General features: G+C 41.8%; 1 protein-coding gene across 1 annotated transcript; it reads left to right on the top strand.

Moving 5' to 3' along the window:
• The first annotated feature begins 153 nt into the window (after window positions 1-153).
• Window positions 154-15,884, top strand: LOC119726776 (DNA repair and recombination protein RAD52-like). Its single transcript, XM_038198626.1, has 11 exons — window positions 154-337; window positions 1,746-1,847; window positions 4,065-4,158; window positions 5,745-5,812; window positions 6,300-6,418; window positions 8,501-8,576; window positions 8,928-9,667; window positions 11,288-11,523; window positions 12,587-12,736; window positions 13,868-14,248; window positions 15,133-15,884. The coding sequence occupies exons 1-11, from the start codon at window positions 290-292 to the stop codon at window positions 15,159-15,161; spliced, it is 2,043 nt and encodes a 680-aa protein (XP_038054554.1). The 5' UTR covers window positions 154-289; the 3' UTR covers window positions 15,162-15,884.
• The last annotated feature ends 3,523 nt before the right edge of the window (window positions 15,885-19,407 follow it).

Consider the following 19,407-nt stretch of genomic DNA (forward strand, 5'->3'; position numbering starts at 1 on the left):
ATTCTTCTAATTTGTTGAGTACTTATACCATACCAATATTATACAAAGATCCTACAGCGCCTGTAGTTTCTTATTCAACTTGGCGGAGTATGCTATTTTTCTTAATGCGCGCATATGCAGCTCAGACGTCGACCGCTAGTTTGTTAGGGCGACCTCTATTGACAATTTTAGCGTATAATTTTCTCGTTTTGGCGTACCTTTCAAACGTCCGGTACTCATTCATTCGGCAGTTTTGACACATAATGTTTATACCAAGGATGTGATTGTGTATGGACCAGATTCTGTGATCATGTCAACTGTCCAGAATCAGAGTCAACGAAGTGCTTGTTTTGGACAGGTTTGATCTTTGGCTGTTTGTTTGATTTTTTTTCGCCAATCCCAATCGGTTTACGTTCATAATCATAAATATCGGATCGGTCATCATGCGAATGCGATTGTAATACATGTAGGCCTAGTTATTACGGTGACTGCTCTATGTTCCGACACCCCTATGTTCCGACAACCTAGATTGTGTTACTCCCGGTTAGGGTTAGGGTTAGGAATAGGAATATGTGCAGTCGGAACATAGGAGTGTCGGAACATAGAGGTGTAACCGTTATTACTTAGTACTTATAATTAAGTTATACCACTGAATACCAGCGCCTGTAGTTTCTTATTCAACTTGGCGGCTGTCCTTATCAGGCAGGCTATTTTTTTTTAACTGAACGCATGCATCTCAGCTCATCTCAGCTCAGCTCAGCTCAAGTGTACTTGATGCTTGGTTTGCCTTTCATAATGTACAAGTACAACATTTGCTTTTTTCTGTAGTGTAAGTGTCAGAAATAGATGGATTTGGCCCAAATCCAAATTTTGGGGGCTTTATTTTATGGTTAATTATTTGTTACACATGGAGGAAGGAATAGACCTGTGTTAAAGTTTTTAGATGCTGGAAAAAACAAGGAAAAAAATGTTGTTCTTGAAGTTGTAGGCCTAGTCTGGTTCCCAGACCTTTCTTCTTGTGGTTATCAGCTAGCAGTGTCAGCTTAACTCGACCATTTGCCAACTCGACTCGGAGCAACTCGCCCCTTTACCAACTCGACCGTTGAACCAACTCGACCGTTGTGCGTTCAACTGTACAAGTCAACTCGACCGTTTACTAACTGAGTAACTCCTCTGTTGTCCAACTCGACCGTTGTGCGTTCAACTGGAAAAGTCAACTCCACCATTGTCCAACTAATAAATAAAACTAATTTTAAATTATTTTTATACAAGCTTGCGTTTTGGAAATATAACAATTTAGCCTCTGCTAATTGGCAAAATCCACTGATCCAGTGAAACATTTAGTCATTTTTTGTCAAATTATGAAAACCGAACAAAATTTTTAATATCACAACAAGTTGATTTTCAAATCAGATGTGTACATGTATCTCTTATTACAAAAAAAGTTATGGTTTTCTTTTCCGGTTCACCACACGAGGTCACAGCCGTGTTCTGGCCCCATGATCGTGACCAGAAAAGTCAGACGGCCTGACGTGACACACGGGCAAAATACAGTTCCGATTCTGCTTTGCACAAAGCGGCAACATGGAACATGCGTACGAGTAATCGCTGTTTCAACATGCCAGACATGAATAATTATTTACCCATTTGTTTTGTTAGAGAAAGGGAAAATTAATTGATAACATTGTGCTTTTTTCCTATTTTATTTCTTGAAATTCCCACAACTCAGAAAAATGAAATCTCATTGATTTTTCTGTGCACCTCAGGTTGAATTTAGTCAGGAGGAACATGCTGCCGTACAAGCAGCCCTCCGACAGAAGTTGGGGCCAGAGTTCATCAGTCAAAGGTCAGGAGCTGGAGGACAAAAGGTACATGTCGGTCGATCTTGCTGTTTAGTTTGGACTTTCTCTGCAGGAACAGTAGATACATGTACCATGGTGACCGTTTTAGCTGATTTTCGGCTAACTTTGACAGAATTTTTGTTAAAAAAACGAGTTTGACAGAAAATTTGACAGAATGGACTTTTTTGGGCAGATTTCCAGCAGAATTCTGCAAAAATGGTTATTTGACAGAAAAAACAGCAAATTTGAAAAAAAAAGTGTACATTTGTTTAAAAAAGCTTCAATCCTTTAAAACAAACCCTTGCATAATGGGACAGGTTGGCTGGTCTAGGTGCTGAGGTTCACTGGGAAACGGACTTCGTCGTGGCCGGATCTGCGTTTTGCCCAAAATGTACCAATAATTTCACAACATCTTTATGTGACTAGATTGTTTATTATGTATGAAAAAAAGAATGTTTATTATGTTTATTATGTAATTTGAATCTAAATTAAGGCAATACTACCAAGTGTTTCTAGTGTATTTTGAGCAATTCTGGGGAATTTGGCAGATTTTTGATAAATCTAACAGGTTTTTGATGTGCATTTAGCAGAATTTGGCTCTGACCTTACGGTCACCCTGGTAGGTACATGTGCTTTGTGACCACTTTCGAATGCTGCAGTTGGAAGGACACACAGCGTGTGTGTGTAGTGGTTAGGCCTATGGGCTCTGTGCACAAGTGCCCCCTCAACGGTAAGAAAGGGAGAGTTGGGGGAGACCACTAGCTGGGAGAGACATTTGAACACATTGCCGACAACGCCCGATGCTCACGCCAAGTGCTATGGCTTTGTGCGCATTCAGAATAACATTAGTCGCGCGTACTTGACCCTGTATGGGCCTAAACTTGTAGGCTATGGTGTGTGCACACGGTGTGTCCCGTACACTGGAGTATCAAAAGCGTTAAACAAGCTATGGAGTGTCATGGCCTAGCGGTTAAGAGCACCGGACTCATGCTCTGGTGTTTCAGAGGCAACAGTGGCGTGGGTTTGAGCCCGGGTCCGGACACTTGTGCCCTTGAGCAAGGCACTTAACCATTATTGCTTCGTCCTTTGGATGGGACGTTAAGCCGGAGGTCCCGTGTGTTGTATAAGGCCTAAAGCACGTAAAAGAACCCAGTAACACTTATCGCTAAGAGAAGGGGTTTGCCCCAGTGTTTCTGGCCTCCTACTTATACTCCCTTGTGGAAGTCCTTAGGAGAAGAACCAACCAAGTACCAAGTATTCTGAATGCACGATTTTATTCTGCATGTGAACAAAATCGTAGTGCCATCGTAGTGTCTTTGCATGCGCATCAGGTTCTGCATTCAAATGTCACTCCCAGTGGTCTCACCAGCTCTCCCTTTTGTAACCATTAAAGCTATAGTCCATCATTTGCAGCTATCCAAAAAGTAACTGGCGTAATTATTGTTGAAAAACATTGGTTGAAAGATAGTAAGGGGACTAAACTCCCTGTGAAATTATTCTTTCTGGCAAGCTGTCATTTTGAAGAAATCAACAAAAGAAGGCCTTTCCAACGGTGCTTCTTAGACGCACCGTAGGAAATTCAAATTCAAATTAGAAGTTCGCAAGCATTGGCATGACGCACACGCGCGCGTGGTTGCTATAATTCGTCGGATCAGTGCGCGACATCGCCTAGCTGGAATCGGCCCAGTGAGAACGTGTCTCGGACGCTGAATACAGGCCCAATTCAAAACATGAATGATTCAGCAACTTTTGATTTGAATCGAGATATCCTAGAATGTTGTTTTTCTCGAAATATACAGCTAAAGCTGAGCTGAAACTTCATCAGGTTAGTTGTTCACAGGCATGCAACTTTTCCTCGGATCAGCTGATTTCCTCTTTTTATACTTCCATGTGTGCCATTGAAAATAGAAAAACACTGTACAAAGTCTTGGAAAGATTTGAATTTCCTCTTTTTGTGTGAATACCCAGTTGCATGCCTGTGTTCAGCACCCTTTAGATTTTGAGCACTATTGTTGCTTCAAACGAACAAAATGCACAAATTACAAATGATTGACTATAACTTTAAGGGGATATACTTGTTTAACTTTTATCCTAAGCACTAAATCATATTTATTCTTTTGAATATCTAAGCATAATGTAATTAAAAATGACTTGATCAGATGCTTTACTTTGTGTTTGATTGCAATGACAGAAGAAGCGATATTCCATTGTATTTTTATTTTTCTTGTATGTTTCTTTTGACAGCTTGCCTACATTGAGGGATGGCGTCTGATATCTCTGGCCAACGAGACGTTTGGTTTCAACGGCTGGTCACATTCGGTCACTCATCAAAACATCGGTATGAGAACGATATCCCCATTTTTACAATGTCCTCCAGATTTGTAAAATATAAAATTTCAAATTTCGAATTTCAGTATGGAGCAACATATGACAAAAATATGCCTATGGACTCCTTATTACAGTACACAGGGAGGGGTAAAAAAACTGCATCCCAAATGGCAGGACTAATTTTTGGATGAAGTTTTGCCGTAGCACTTTCAAAATCTAGGATAAGAAAGCCCAATCAATGAGTTTTCTTTTAGTACAAGAATCATTCAGATCACTCATGTACTTTTCAAGTTACGGCATTTTGAACACAAACCCTGTTTTAAAGTTCTGTTCTGTTTTAAAGTTCTGTTGGTTGAACATTCAACAATCCTCACATCGGCATGTGTAATACTACCGCAACGCCCCATTTGCATTCTGCGCGTCATCGCGCGCACCAATCTCCATAAAGAGAGTTGTTTGCATCTTACTCCCGTACTGGACACTCCATTTTTAAGCTAGAGAGGTTTTTCAAAAAACCATAAAGTGAACTTGTTGAACAAAGTCGGGTGGGTTTTAGCAAAAAGTTTTGGGTATTTTTATACTGAAAAGGTATTTATGAAAAGGAATAAATATGTGCTAGGTCGGTATTAATTAATCACTCTGTTTAAGACTGCTTGAAGTCTGGGAGCTGGTAATTACCCTTGCCAAATAATTATCAGCACCCAGACTCCAAGAAATCTTAAACAGAATGATTAAAACCTCCCAGGCACACATTGATTCCCTTAATCATTTGCTTAGCAGCATCATGACACGGCGCTGCTAAGCACAAAAATTTGCTTAGCACAAAAAAAAGTCTGGCTTATAAAAGCAGGTTACCTGCCAAAACTCCACGTGATGTATATTGCTCGTGATCAGTATTCAGCTGTTGTTTGCGTAGCATGAAAATCACATGGAGTTTGGCTGGTAACCTGCTTTTATAAGCCGGACTTTTTTTGTGCTAAGCAAATTTTTGTGCTTAGCAGCGCCGTGAAATTGGCCCTCGGACACACCATGTGCGTGCACATATTTTCTGCAATGAGCACAAACCTACAGTCTCTCCATAGAGTACCATGAGTGCACAACAGCGATCATACTCGGGTATAAAGGTGTAAGGCTGCAATTCAGGGCGATTCACAATGCAGTGTGCCACCAAGAGTTTGCCACATAGTTAATTATTCCCAGTGCACTTTTGGAGATGGTCGACAAATTTGCAGCGAGGGACGTTTGAATTTATTAGTTTTTCCAGTCAGTAGTTTCGTAAGCGTATGATTCGAGTACACGTTTGCCCTTTTCTTTTTATCAATATGGTGTTTTTTGTAAGGCAGCAGAACGCTATGCTCCAATCTATAACAAATTAGCTAAAGTTGTCTACTGACACTCGTTCAAATGGGCCATGTTTTGTCGACTGTAAAATTGAAAAATTAACTCTCCATGGCAAACTCTTGGTGGCGCACTGCATTGTGAATCGCCCGAATTGTTCACGATACAATACATATCACAATACGTAAGTTTTCGTCCGGACCCAGGAAGTTTTCTTTATTCACCAAGACTTTGAATGTTTTGGACTATAACTTACAGATTTCGTGGAGCAGGCTGGAGCCAAGTACTTCGTCGGTGTGAGTGCTTTTGTCAAGGTTCAGCTCAAGGTACTAGTATATGACAAAACAGATGTGCTGTGATAACTTTTGAAACCAAAAAAGCATTTTATTTTTCTTGTGGGTACATCTTTCCAAGGGACACTGCTGTACGAGAAAAAAAGTTACCATGATTGTCCATGAAGTCATTTTATAACTTATTTGGTAAAGTCTCAACTATTCTTTGCTTGTCATTTTTGATGTAAACAAGAAATACTATCTCCATATTCAACATGATGAAAATTAGAGCAATACGCTCTGTGGATAAGCTTTCAAATCACGCGAGTAACGTGACTGCCGGCAAAAATGAGGCATTTGACTAACAATAAAATCATGCAACTTATTGGATTTAAAAAACATCACGGATACTTTTCCTCACTCTCCTCTTGACTGCTTACATGTTGTTAATACCCAAATTGAAAAATGCTTTATGGATATTCAATGGATGATCGGATATTCGAATATTCGACACAGCCCTAGTGTTCTTCTCTCTACTTAGGATGGTGTATTTCATGAAGACATCGGCTATGGCGTCAGTGAAGGGATGCGTTCCAAGGCTCTGTCCATTGAGAAAGCTAGGAAGGAAGCGGTGACGGACGGCCTCAAGAGAGCTCTCAAGTAAGACCAATACGTCTGTTCTCATTAAAGTCTGTTCTCCCCACTCAAAATCCAAAGAAGAATGTTTAAAACCTTAGCTTAATGGATAAGGCCAAAAAAAAAAGTCTCCGGTTTTGGTATGCGCGCGCGTCGCCGTAGCCATGCGCGTCGGCAAAAGGAAAAAGTTTTTTTTTCAATGAAAGATGATGTCTCAAAACCGCCAAACTCACTGGTTTGATTGGAATCCTGCTACTGCACAATTTTAACGTGTTTTTAGATTGGGTTATGATCGAGAATAAGCTTCATGTGGCCTCTCTGGACTCCCATATATTTGCACTAAGTTTAGTCGGGCACCATTTGCAGTCATCAGCCGACATTTGAAGCAAAAAAGTTAGGTAAAAAAAAAAAAGCCGCGTCGCCGCACCACTTTTTGGACAAGCTCCATACCAGAAACCGGAGACTTATTTTTTTGGGCCTAATACACTTTTCGAGAAAACAGTGAAAATTCATGCACACCTGTTTAATCACGAAAACTGTTTTCTTCAAAGTTCCAAAAATCAGTCAATTGACAGATCGTTGAAAATCTGAATGACAGCAGGTCAGGCAAAATAATTTCATGGGTGTTTATACAGTACAATCTTTAATCCAAGTACCGCGGTAAGCTTTTAGATAATATTTCAGTAGGCTGCTTTTCCTCCCAAGATTCTTCCTGATTTCAGGATTTTGTAACAATCCCTTTTAAAATCTGGAATTCCTTAGGTTTTCCCATAAAGGTGTTTTCGCTAAAAGTTTGTATAGAACAAAAATAAATGTTGGTTTTAAGGCAAATAGGAACATACACAATAGACCCTACGTTGCTCTGGTGCCCTCAGCAACCCTGGTCAAACCCCCAATCTCAATCTTGACAAATACATAAGTTGAAGGTCCCACGCAGTGTAAGTTTTGCAATGCATTCCTTGAAAATACACCTTTGTGTCCTATTTGACCTTGTTTGCAATTTTCGTTTTGCCATTTTCAAGGGTATTTTGGTGCCTTTTTTTGTTTTCGTGCTAATGCAAATTTACATATTCATGAGCAAAGGTATGATGTCATTTCAGGCAGAAACCTCAATGTTACAGCTATTTCAGCACAAAGAGCTGCCAGAGTTTTAGATATTTTGCTGTTTTTCTTTTCTTTGGTGATTCGTTGTTGTGTCACTACATGGCAGTATTAAAGCCAATAAGCAAACTTTTCTCACAAATGTTTTCAATGAGCACATTTTTGGGTTGACAATTTGAACAGAAAACCCCTAAACTGAACAGTGTCTTCTTGAAATAACGTCACAGCAACAGCACCCTCTATTGTCTGGAAAAGCATGAATTTTTTTTTAAATGTGTAGAGAAGCGCACTTTTGAATAACATTAACCAAAAAGGGATGTCAAATAGTTTTTATACATTTATGAGGAGTAGAAAGTTGCACAAAATATGTTCCTAATAAAAATTTATGTCATTGACCTTTTAATTTGCAACAAGCAGACAAATGACCATTTACGAAAGTTTGAAGCTAATGACCAATGTAGATTTTGCAGTGTGTTTTGTGATAAGCCACGTGAAATTTTGAGCTCTTTTGATCAGTGGTTACAGCATTTCATGCAAATCAAACCATGTTAAAATCAAACCATGTTAAAATCTACATTATTGTACCTGTATGCTGTAGTCCGATGGTTACGGTTTTGACTTGTGTGCCGTGGTACATGGGTTCGAATCCTGACGGGGAACATGGTGCTTGTGCTCTTGAGCAAGGCACTTTACCATTATTGCTTCGTCCTTCGGATGGGATGTAAAGCTGTAGGTCCCGTGCGTTGTGTAATGCACGTTAAAGAACCCAGTAACACTTATTGCTAAGAGAAGGGGTTTGGCCTGGTGTTTCTGGCATGGTGGCTGCAATATGCGCCGCAGCACCTTGTAAACCCTTATAAGATGCTACATAATGGGTCTCATATTTCTCATAAACTTCATTTACCTGTCTTTAAAAATAGACATAATTACCAGCGCCTTGAGTACCTAATTGTTGGAAGATACGTGCACTATATAAGACTCCGGTATTATTATTATGTCTTGTAGGAGTTTTGGCAATGGTCTTGGGAACTGCCTCAATGATAAAGGATACCTCAGATGCATCGGGAGGGCGCCCAAACCAGTAAGTGCAACACATTAAGCTCTTCTAATTAGAGGATGTTAGTTGATCTGCAAGTTTTAATACAGGGTTTTGCCATTTACCAACAGAACTCTGAAACATTTTGTATATTTTGATACTGTTCAGTTAACTTTCTTAGGTGGCATTTAAACCACTCAGCCCCCTCAAGGGTAAAGGGTGTAACTTGAAAAAACGCATTTCGAGAAAATTCAGTGTCAAAGTTTAAGGTCCTCTATTGTTTGTAATTTACCATCAATTTAACCAATTTTTAACTGGGCTTAGTTGGTTTTGTATAAAAGTCAATTACATTTTACCTCATTGGCTTTGTGTTTTTTTGCTCTTATTCACGGACAGCCGGAAGAGATACTTAATGTAACTGACATGAAGAGAAGTACAGTGGACCCAAAGATCCTCCAAGCTCGCTATCAATCCCAAACTAAGCACCAGCGGTCTCCGGGGAATCTCCAGGGCCCAGGAGAGAAGCCCTGCCGCCAAACAGCCGGCAAACCAACTGCGGAGGCAGTCCTATCCCGAGTCCAGACCAGTAGCTGCAACGCCACAAACAATCACACCACTGCGGAATTTGTAACCCCCAATCGGAGGCCTTGCCCGACTCAGGCCCCAACTCCAAAATGTGTCACCCCTGCTTCTGTGCCGCCAGTGCTCCACAGACAAACTCAGCATCCAGTTCCGACAGGCAGGCACCAGGATGGCAAACAGAATCAAGACGCAACTCCTTCCCCAACCCATCCAAGTGTCGCCGTCCGACCACCCAGTCCCAAAACTAAATTCACCGCGGCCAAGCCACATGCCCATCAACCCTCTAAGCCCAACAGAGAGATTCCAGATCCTTCAGCAAATCATCAGTCCTTCAAGCAAGTCCAAGACAGGACTGATACTTTGCCAGTACCGGGCTCCCATGGTGCTTTGGGTCCACGAAAGGTTGAGGAGAAACAACTTAACCTGATGTGCCAAAATGAAGAGAATGTTGATATGGAAGTAGTGGACCAGGATGCTTTGATGACAGATGGTCATCACCTCTCTCCAGAAGAAGTGATGTCTGCCCTTGCTGGTCTGCCAGTGCCTTCTGATGGGTATACAACAGAGTTGTAACGAGTCACTGATTTTTGTGACTCGAGTCGAGTCGAGTCATTTTAAAGAAGTGACTCCAGTCGAGTCGAGTCATTAGGTCAACAAGGTCGAGTCGAGTCGAGTCGAGTCACAGAGTGTGGTCGAGTCGAGTCGAGTCGAGTCAAGTATTTAGCTCGAGTCGATTCGAGTCACAAATATTTGAACACTAAATTACAATAAAAAGCAACAAACACAAGAGAGAAAGAATACAAGGCACCAGTCTATTACGGAAATCCAAAGACATAAAGTATGCTGTATGGTACCCAACCAACAGTTTCCATTGCTAGCTCACGTCACAGAAAAGAAGATGTGAAACTTCGGTCTTATAACTGGTTTGGGTTCGGGTCTAGATTTTGTTGTTCGCTGATCGCTGACAACGTTAAAACCTAATTGCATTATACAAAACTGTTTCTGATTATTTAAAGGTGGGCCCGTCCGTATCCATTTTTGTGTGTGAAATCGGGACATGAATTTAGCCAGCGTTCCACCAAGAACTTCAAAATCGCCCGAAACCAATGATGAAACCACGGATTGAGAAATGCGTTTTAAGTCTGGTTCCGGGTTTAGCATTACATGCTATAGAACCACAAGGTGTCGGGAGTCCGCGACACGGTGTATGTTTGTTGTTTCATTATGGAGGAAGGAAACAGACTGCCGCTGTATATAAACGTACATTATTCGCGAACATTAACGTGACGTGAACAAAAACTGGCAACGCGAACGGCGCAGCGTAAGTCATTGCAAATATTTTTCGCAAGTAAGTTTTGCTTTTATTTTGGGACTCGAGTCTTATTAGCCTTCCTCGAGTCGAGTCGAGTCATTCTGATGAGGGACTCGAGTCGAGTCGAGTCATTTGCTCGCAGTGACTCGAGTCGAGTCGAGTCATTTACCCGTCGGGACTCGAGTCGAGTCGAGTCGCCAAAAAATGTGACTCGAGTCGGACTCGAGTCGAGTCATTGACTCGAGTCATTACAACTCTGGTATACAATACATTTCAATCACTTCCACTGTTTGACAAAAGCAATGAAAAAAAAACCCATTTATGTGGTGGTCTAGGCTAGGGACCTGACACAGGTCACCGTTAAGATTGTGCAGTTAAATGGAGTACTGTATGAAAAGGACCCTGTGTGCGAACTTTCGAAATCAACTCAAGTATGAGATAAACAACAAAAAAGCACAAATAGCGGAACAGTTTAAGCTATCTATCTTGTGTAACAGATCTTGCCTGCCTTCGATTCTCTCTCTGAAGTCCAACTTTTTGGTGTCCAACTTTATTGTATGCGTTCTTTGACCAGAAAGTGACCAGAAGACAAAAATCCTGGTCAGAAAAAGATGAACGAGCACAATCTATTTTGAGCTGTAACATGCACTACATGTGGGAATGCACATGTACACTTTTGGACAAAGTTTGTTAATTAGAAGGTGAAATATGACAGATATCCTGGTCAGAAAAAGATATACAATGTACAAGAAAAATCTATTTTGAGCTGTAGCATGCACTAAGAATGCACATACACTTTTTTGGACAAATATGGTGAAACAGTTAATGAATGTCAGATGATCTTCCATAATATCACTCGCAGTCTATCTGCCGCTGAGCTTACCCCTGAGCAGCTGCTGCAGCAACGCAAGCTGCGTCAGCAGCAGAAGCAGCGGGAGTTTAGGGAGCAGCTTCTCCGCAAGCAGCAACAGCAGCAGCAGGGGCAGCAAGTGGCACAGCCGCAGCATCCAGCAGGGATGTCGGAGGCTTCCCTGAGGCAGCAGGGACCTGGGGATCCTCAGGAAGGGACTGAAGGAGGAGTACCAAATGCTGAAGAAGGTGATTGGATTGACCATGCAACTTGTATCAGTTAGCTGCAATCTCAATCTTGCAGGGTTCCCAGCCGCACTGGAAATCAGGGAAAACCTTGAAAACGAGTTTCCATTTGTCAAGTCTGTGGAAAACTCAGGGAATTTGACAGTGACTCGGAAGCGAAAGTGACTCAGAACCAGTTGGGCGTATGTGTCAATAACAATTGGCTGTGCTACCCCACCTCTTGGAGTTTTGAAAATTTCTCAGGGAAATATAATAAGATAATAATAATCGGCATTTAAGAACGCTCTAATTAGTAAACTAAATCACAGCGCTTACAGTATTATTATTAATACCCCTGATCATTGGGCCAATTTAACATTCCAAATACCATCTCAGCTCCCTGGGGAGTATACAGCTCAATGCAGCCTGTTAGGCGCAAGCAAGCTTATTCAATCACAACTATCTCTGCCCTCACAGGTACCCATTTACTCCTGGGTGGAGAGAAGCAATGAGTGACAAAGCGCCTTGCCCAAGGGCACACGCACCATGACCCCGGCTGGACTTGAACCCACAACCTGCAGCTTTACCCACAGATCACGAATCCAATGCCCTTAACCACGAGGCAACAGCAAACTTGGGGAATTTTAGTTTTTCACAGACATGACAAAGTGCTTGGAACCCTGTCTTGAAGAACTTGTAAACTAGATTTAAATGTATTTTGAAAAAGCTGTATTTGAAAAAAAAGTCAGGTTTTTTTTTTTTTTTTTACAGTGGTCGACTGACCATCGTTGGGCGTTGATTAAAAAATTCCACCGTTTTCGAAAATGACAGAACACTATGTGCCATGATTTCACAGGATGCTTGAGTCTATTATTCACTTACAGTCAAGTAAGGGATGTCATAGTAATTTTTTTTTTTTTTTTATGTTTGCAGATGTTGGATATTATGTTAAAATTTCCATGTTCAAAGTTGTGAAGGCATTGGAGGAACTATGCAGTTCAATCAAATTCAGATACTGAAGCAACAGTTTGAAAGCTGTAATTTTCAGGAAACCCATGTCATGTTTGTTGTCTCTGTTCCTTTTCAGATCCGTTGTTTCCCATGGCAACTTCCACTCCCTTGGACACAGTTTTACTGACGACTGCTGGAAGTGCCACCCCTGGCCCCAACGAGGTCCGTTCACCAGCCATCGCTCAGACACACTTCACCGAGATTGAACAAATTCTTCTTGCGGATGGTAAGTTCAGCGAAACTAAACAAAGCATGGAGTTTCTTCACTTTAACTTCATAACGTTCTTCAATATCTTCATATTAAAATGAGCTATAAAAATGCAAAGTCACGTGTGCAGAAGGATCATTCTGTAAGTTTGGGGTTCTCTTTTTTTTTTGCTGTCCCTGTTACATCTGACATCTATAATTTTAGCACTCCGTTAATGCAGTCGTCCTACCAAGAGTGTTTATGAATAGAAACTACCTACCCTGCAAATAAAGAATCCTTTGAAGTCATTCTTAACCAGTTCGCGCCGAACCCAGGCGCGGGATTGTTTTTCACGAACCTCGATCCCAGACGGGTTCAGGCTTTGATCTGCAGTAGCACACCCTGATATTTCCGGCCTGCCTTGCTGCGAGCGTGTCCCTGACAGATATTTCCGGCCTCGCTCCCTGCATGTTTATCTGTCATCCGTTCCGAATACCGCCAAACCTTTGCATTTAAACACATCATCCGATGCAAACTGGGTAATGATACATGAATGACAAATTACAAAGTACCAAGGTAACAAGGGCAGGAAAAATGTCACTTTTTGGACCCTAAATTCACAGAACGACCCAGATCCCATGAGATGTTATGGGGGCTTGAGTCAAGACTTGATCCACCTTTTCTCTCAATTTTTTTTTTTTTTTTTAAATGACAAAGTTTTGGGCAAAAAGAGGCTTTCTTTATAAACATTATTTGCTATTAAAGTAGCACCCTCACTTTTTTTCAAATGTGGGCCACAAAAAGCCAATTCATAATCCAATGAACCAATTGACTCCCTATGGACAGAAGTCCTAGATGTATGTCCAAGTTAGACTGACATTTCCCACTTGGCTCTGGTTTGAATCCTGCTGGAGAGCATGATTTGTATTAAATTGTCGATCAGTCCGTCCATTTAGCTTTTTTTCACAGGAAGGAATTCCTTAAATGTCAGATTTCTTGGTACATATAGTAAATAATGTTTGGTGTTTTTTTTTATAACAAATCCTTGTTCTGTTGCAGAATATTGAAACGTATCATGAGTCAATGTGATCTCATGATGTCAATGAAATGTCGTATTAAAGTGGAGTCCCAAATTTTAATGAATCGTAATACCTCCCTGTTGACATCCAGATGACCCTGAATTCTGGATCGCTTCACAAGTTCCCGTCCCAGAAGCCGACACGCGTCAGATGCCTCCGCCCCCGAGCATCAGCCCCAGCCCCGCCCCCAACAAGCAGCAACAACATGGAGTGGCTGAGCAGAGGACCACCCCTCGATCCTCCCCACGCAACCACAGACCCAGGATGTCTCCCAGAAGGGCAGCCAATCGCAATCAGAGACTGACCTTAGTAAATGACATCACTGGGCAGTCAGCCAACCAGCAAAGCAGGTCAGCTCAAGCTGCCGACAGGAAGCCAAGAGGCGTAGATGGGAGAGATGGGGGTACATCCTGGGGTCACAGGAGTGGAGGAAAAGACAGCGGGCGACAGGGACACAACGAGCGTAGTACTGGTGAGAGAAAAAAAAAAGACAGACACCAAAGTTTAACGTTATGTCAAATGTACATCTTGCCTCTTCTTTTTGAAGAGTTGACAGGGGTGCGGCCTCGACTCCATGGGCGCGTGCGCGTTCTTAAACCCCTGGCCATGAGGAACACGTAAATGACACTGGCGATTCAGAGCGTACTGCGCGCGTATTTTGAAGACTGTGCGCCCTATAGGTCGGCCCGTGCATGTCATTTCAAATCTCTGGTATCTGTATATGAGCATTCTGAAACCAAAATTGTACGCAGACATGGGGTTCAGGGGGAGGGGGGATGGGCTAAGACAATGTAACAGGAGGGGGTAGGGGTGGTAGCTCCCCCTCCTGTGTCTATTAATATTAATAGTTTATTTTTTGCACATTCTGTTGTAAATACAGGCTTTCAAGTATCCCTACCTCTTTAACTTTTTCCTAGTTTTTTTTTACCATGCTCCTCTTCCTTTTCTTGAAATTCCTTATTTTTTCTACTTTTTGTCTCACAACTCCGAATAATATTGTTCATAATAGTGTTACACACTGTCATTATGTAACTCACACAATGTACGGCTTGGGCGCAGGAGTACTGCAACTGTACTTCCAAGAGCTTAGTTGAGGATGGAGCACAAGTGTTGTGAGTACAGAACATGCCAAATGAGGCTTATGATGCTGTAGACGTGGATGAATATCAATGAAAACTACTCCTGAAAGCCTGCAAAAGTCCCTACTTTTGTCTCGTTATTTTGTTTAAATTTTGATCCTACTGTTCTCCTACTTTTTTCACCTGGGTCTGCTTGAAAGCCTGTAAATATTATCAAAACATATCTCTAGACTCACATTTGAGCAGGCAGTGTTTCTTTTGATTTGCTTTCTTTCAGTAAAAAGACGGAGAATGGAATCCTTGTAACCAGATGTTGACAGTTTGCTGATTGCCCAACTTAATCATTGCCTTGCAACGTCCACAGAGAGATTCTTTAATTGGATCCGTTGAAGTCTCTCGTTTAGTCCTTGTTGATGAACATGTACAGGCAACATGATGAAATGTCTAATTGGACAATTGTAAAAAAGGAGCATTTTATTATTAATGTCGTATGACACACAGGGTTGTTTAGTGTTGTTAGACACAGAGTCCACTCGTATGACCTTCAAAGAATCGCAGCGCACTGAACCAGTCATTCTTTGTAGTCAAAAATGTATTGCATACTTCAGCCACACTTCAAACAGTTATATTGAAGATTAAGTGAAGACAAATGTGTGATGGACCAGTACTGAGCATGTTAAGGAATACAAATTTAACAGTAGAATACATCTCACATGTAGACACGATTGTATTACATTCATCATCTCGACTTTGCCTTTAGTTGATACTCATCTTAGGGAATTGTGTTAAAAAAACCTCAGGCTCTTTTTGTCAGAAAAACATCCCTAAATATTCTAACCTGAGTCTCAAAAAACCACCCGTGAAGTTTTGTCAGATTTTTTTTTGGATTGAGGAAGGCACAGCCAACCCATCAATGTTACTTTAAATATGACTTCATTCACATGAACCATACGAGTGTACCCTATGTGCCATTAGAAGTTTCAGGAAGATAATTAAAACAAAATGCCTTGGGAGTTTGGGTTAAATCAATGTGAAGTGATTCCATCGGGTGTGGATTTCAAATCGGCTCACACATTTATCTACATGTAACCCTACCCTCTGGTACCAACTCATTCCTTCAGTAACGCATACCTTTGCCAAGTGGTACCTCATATCTTTGCGAACTAGTACCTTTGCAAACTGGTACCTCATACCTTTGCCAACTGGTACCTCATACCTCTGCCAACTGGTACACATTTGACAACTGGTACCCCATACTTTTGCAAACTGGTACCTCATACCTTGGCCTCTACCTCATACCTTTGCCAACTAGTAGCCCTACCTCATACCTTTGCCTATACTTCATACCTTTGCCAACTGGTGCCTCATGCCTTCAATAACTGGTAAGCCAACTAGTACCTAATTTACCTACTGGTACCTCGATACCTTTGCCAACTGGTACCTCGATACCTTTGCCAACTGGTACCTCATAACTTTGCCAACTGGTACACCTTTGCCAACTGCTTCAACAATTACTGGTACGTACCTTATACCTTTACCAACTAGTACCCCATACCTTTGCCAAACGGTACCTTATACCTTTACAAACTGGTACATCATACCTTCGCACACTGGTTCCTCATACCTTTGCCAATTAACTGGTACCATATACCTTCGCCAACTGGAACATTATGCCTTTACCAACTTGTACCATGTACTTCTTTGATGTTTAGTCTACATTATAAACAAAGGCATTCAAAATTGCGAGCAAAACTCCTAATTACAAACAGGTCGAGATTGGAAATGGGAGAAAAAGTCGTGCATACCTGTTAGTGCCCCCATAATGAACTTCAAGATGCATATTCCCCCTGCTATGTCGAGTTTCCACACGAAAAATACATATTTTTTTTCAATTGCTATTTTCTAATATAAAAGTTGTTAAACTTGTAAATAAGACTTCGAACGAAAAAAACCCCACCGACGTTCAGTTATTGAATTATTTCTTTGCAAAATTCGAATTATTTGAGGCCGGACAATAATTCGACTCTTGCAGGGTGGGTTCATTAATGTGCAAAATGGAACCCCCTTTTTCAGAGGACAAATTGAACTTTCGCTCGGAGAAAAAAAATACGTATTTTGAAGAGCATGGGACACCATCTTTGCACGTATGGGCCTAAAATGGAACATTAAAAACGAACGCAACAGAAGTAAGTTTTGAAACTTTGCATGGTGGACTATTGAGGGTTTGTTGTGACAGTTGTACCGGTGTGGAAAATCTTGAGAAGAAGTGTGTTTAGAACCGGTTGGTTGTGAAACTCCAACATGCAGCATTGGCAAACCTTTTTTATGCACATTATCCTTGGTACAAAAAAAAATTGACAAGTTTTCAAGTTCAACTTAGGCCAATTATACAATGAGCTATTAATCTAATTCTAAGTGTTGTTCTGTTCAACTTCACGCCAGGCACGTCGATCGTGGCGCGAGGAAACGACTTCTTTTTCCGCTCAGAGGAAGTTCACGTCATTAAAGATTGTTTTTAATAGATTTGTTTGTCTGCATAGGAAGCCAATATAAACCAAGTTGGTTCCGTCCGGTAGGCCTGTGTAAATACTTGAACTGATAAAGAAAATAATGTCTGAATTCAGGGTGGCTGACCACCCCCCCCCCCCCCCAAAAAAAGTTATGAAAAATCTCAAATTTAGTTTGCAATAACGGCACTCACTCAAAATTGCAAATCTGGACTCAAAGTGTGTCGGGTCTTCGGTGTTTTTATGCGTTGACTGCTACTCCCACCCATGGTCTCCCCATGATCCCCCCATGACACCCCCCCCCCCCCCAGCAGCTTGAAAAAGCTGGGACTTCAACGCCCACGGCCCAACTTGCAAATCTTGGATTCGCCAATGCTTTAGACCAATTCACAGCCGTGATTTACGTCCGACGTCCATACGCGTATGACGTTTGGATGGATAGGAGCACGTGTTAATTGTCCACTCGGCGGCAGTAGGCGGGATAGAGAATGTGCGATCATAGAGAAAGTACGAGTGACACATAATTGTGTAGTCTATGGAATAGCCGCTAGCATATTTGCCTCTGTGCGCGCGGATTCAGGAATGAATTCACTGCGGGCGCCTTCTATCGGGTCTTCGGGATAACCTGTTGTTAGCTCAACAGCCAATGGTTCCAGACCAGTAAATAAACTTCCATTGACCCCAATGATAAATGCTCCCACTTCAGAAATTCGGGAAAAAATACTCACAACTCTCCAAGGTGTTCGAGACACACATCAAATTAAAGCTTATTTCATCATCTTTCATTTTCTTTTCAATTTACGGGAGGTCAACTGATGACATTTAGGAGAAATTTCCATCCGAAGATGATCACCCCTTAAAATAGTCCTGAAGCCCATCGCCATTTTGAAAAACGATGCCTACACTCCATTGCAAAATAGAGCGCTTTTAGGGCCCCAATTTCATCCAAATTGAATGGAACTACAAGCTCACAGTCCTGTGCACGGCTTCCCGACCCATATTTCTTACAAACCCTCCAGTTCATGGCCCACAGTATGCTCAAATACTGAAGATTTTGAGGCATGCAAATCGTGATTTGGCCGGCGTAGGCAATTTCGGACCGATTTACTGGTCTGCAACCTTATAGGTCGGATTTCCGCTCGAAAGTAGGTCATAATTTCTGAAGTCGACTCCAACTGGCGCGCGGGATCATGCTCGATCACAGAGTATCCGACGTTGCGGAGCTTGCTGGCTCCGTTGATACTCGGACTAATCGTGAATGCACTCGGCCTACAGCAAAAACTGTGGCGTAAATTTAACAGGTTTGTTTTTGCGGGGCCGTATCATAATGTCCGACGCCTCATAGGTCCGACGCCTAGTAAGTCCGAAATTTCGGACTTATGAGGCGTCGGACTTAATTTATTTATTCCGCCTCATAGGTCCGACGCCTCAACATAAGTCCGACATCTCATAAGTCTGACGTTGGAAAAACGAAGCGTACGAGGCGTCGGACCTATGAGGCGTCGGACCTATGAGGCGTCGGACTTTGAGGCGTCGGACCTATGAGGCGTCGGACTTATGGGCCTTTATTTGGTTGGGGGTGTGATTTTGTCGGACTTATGAGGCGCCCAACCTATGAGGCTTCGGATGAGAGGACCCGTTTTTGCAGTGTGTCTATCTTACGATCGGCTTGACATGATTTTCATCATGATTTAGTCGTGCTTAAAATTTGTATTAAATAGCGTATCCTCGTGATCCCTGTTGCGCCTAGTTTTCCGAAGGTTTGCAGCATTGCTTTTGTTGCTATAGCATCATGATTTTAGGCGTGATCCCTGGCTAATTGACATGTAGTGGAGTCTCTGTAACGTGGCGCTTCGACGTTTCCCTCGGATTTTCCTCATGCAGCGTTGCCAAACCTCTTCCTTGCATTGCACTGACAAACTTCGAATTCATTCAGTTAAATACCGGTCCTTTTACCTTAATAATGCTTGCTGTTGAACCTTTTGAGAACAATTTCAGTGTCATGAAATTTAGTCCGAAATAAAAAAAAACCGTGGCATCCGGAA

The sequence above is a fragment of the Patiria miniata genome, unplaced genomic scaffold (genome assembly GCF_015706575.1).
Source record: "Patiria miniata isolate m_02_andy unplaced genomic scaffold, ASM1570657v1 HiC_scaffold_2, whole genome shotgun sequence".
NCBI classification, from domain to species: Eukaryota; Metazoa; Echinodermata; class Asteroidea; order Valvatida; family Asterinidae; genus Patiria; species Patiria miniata.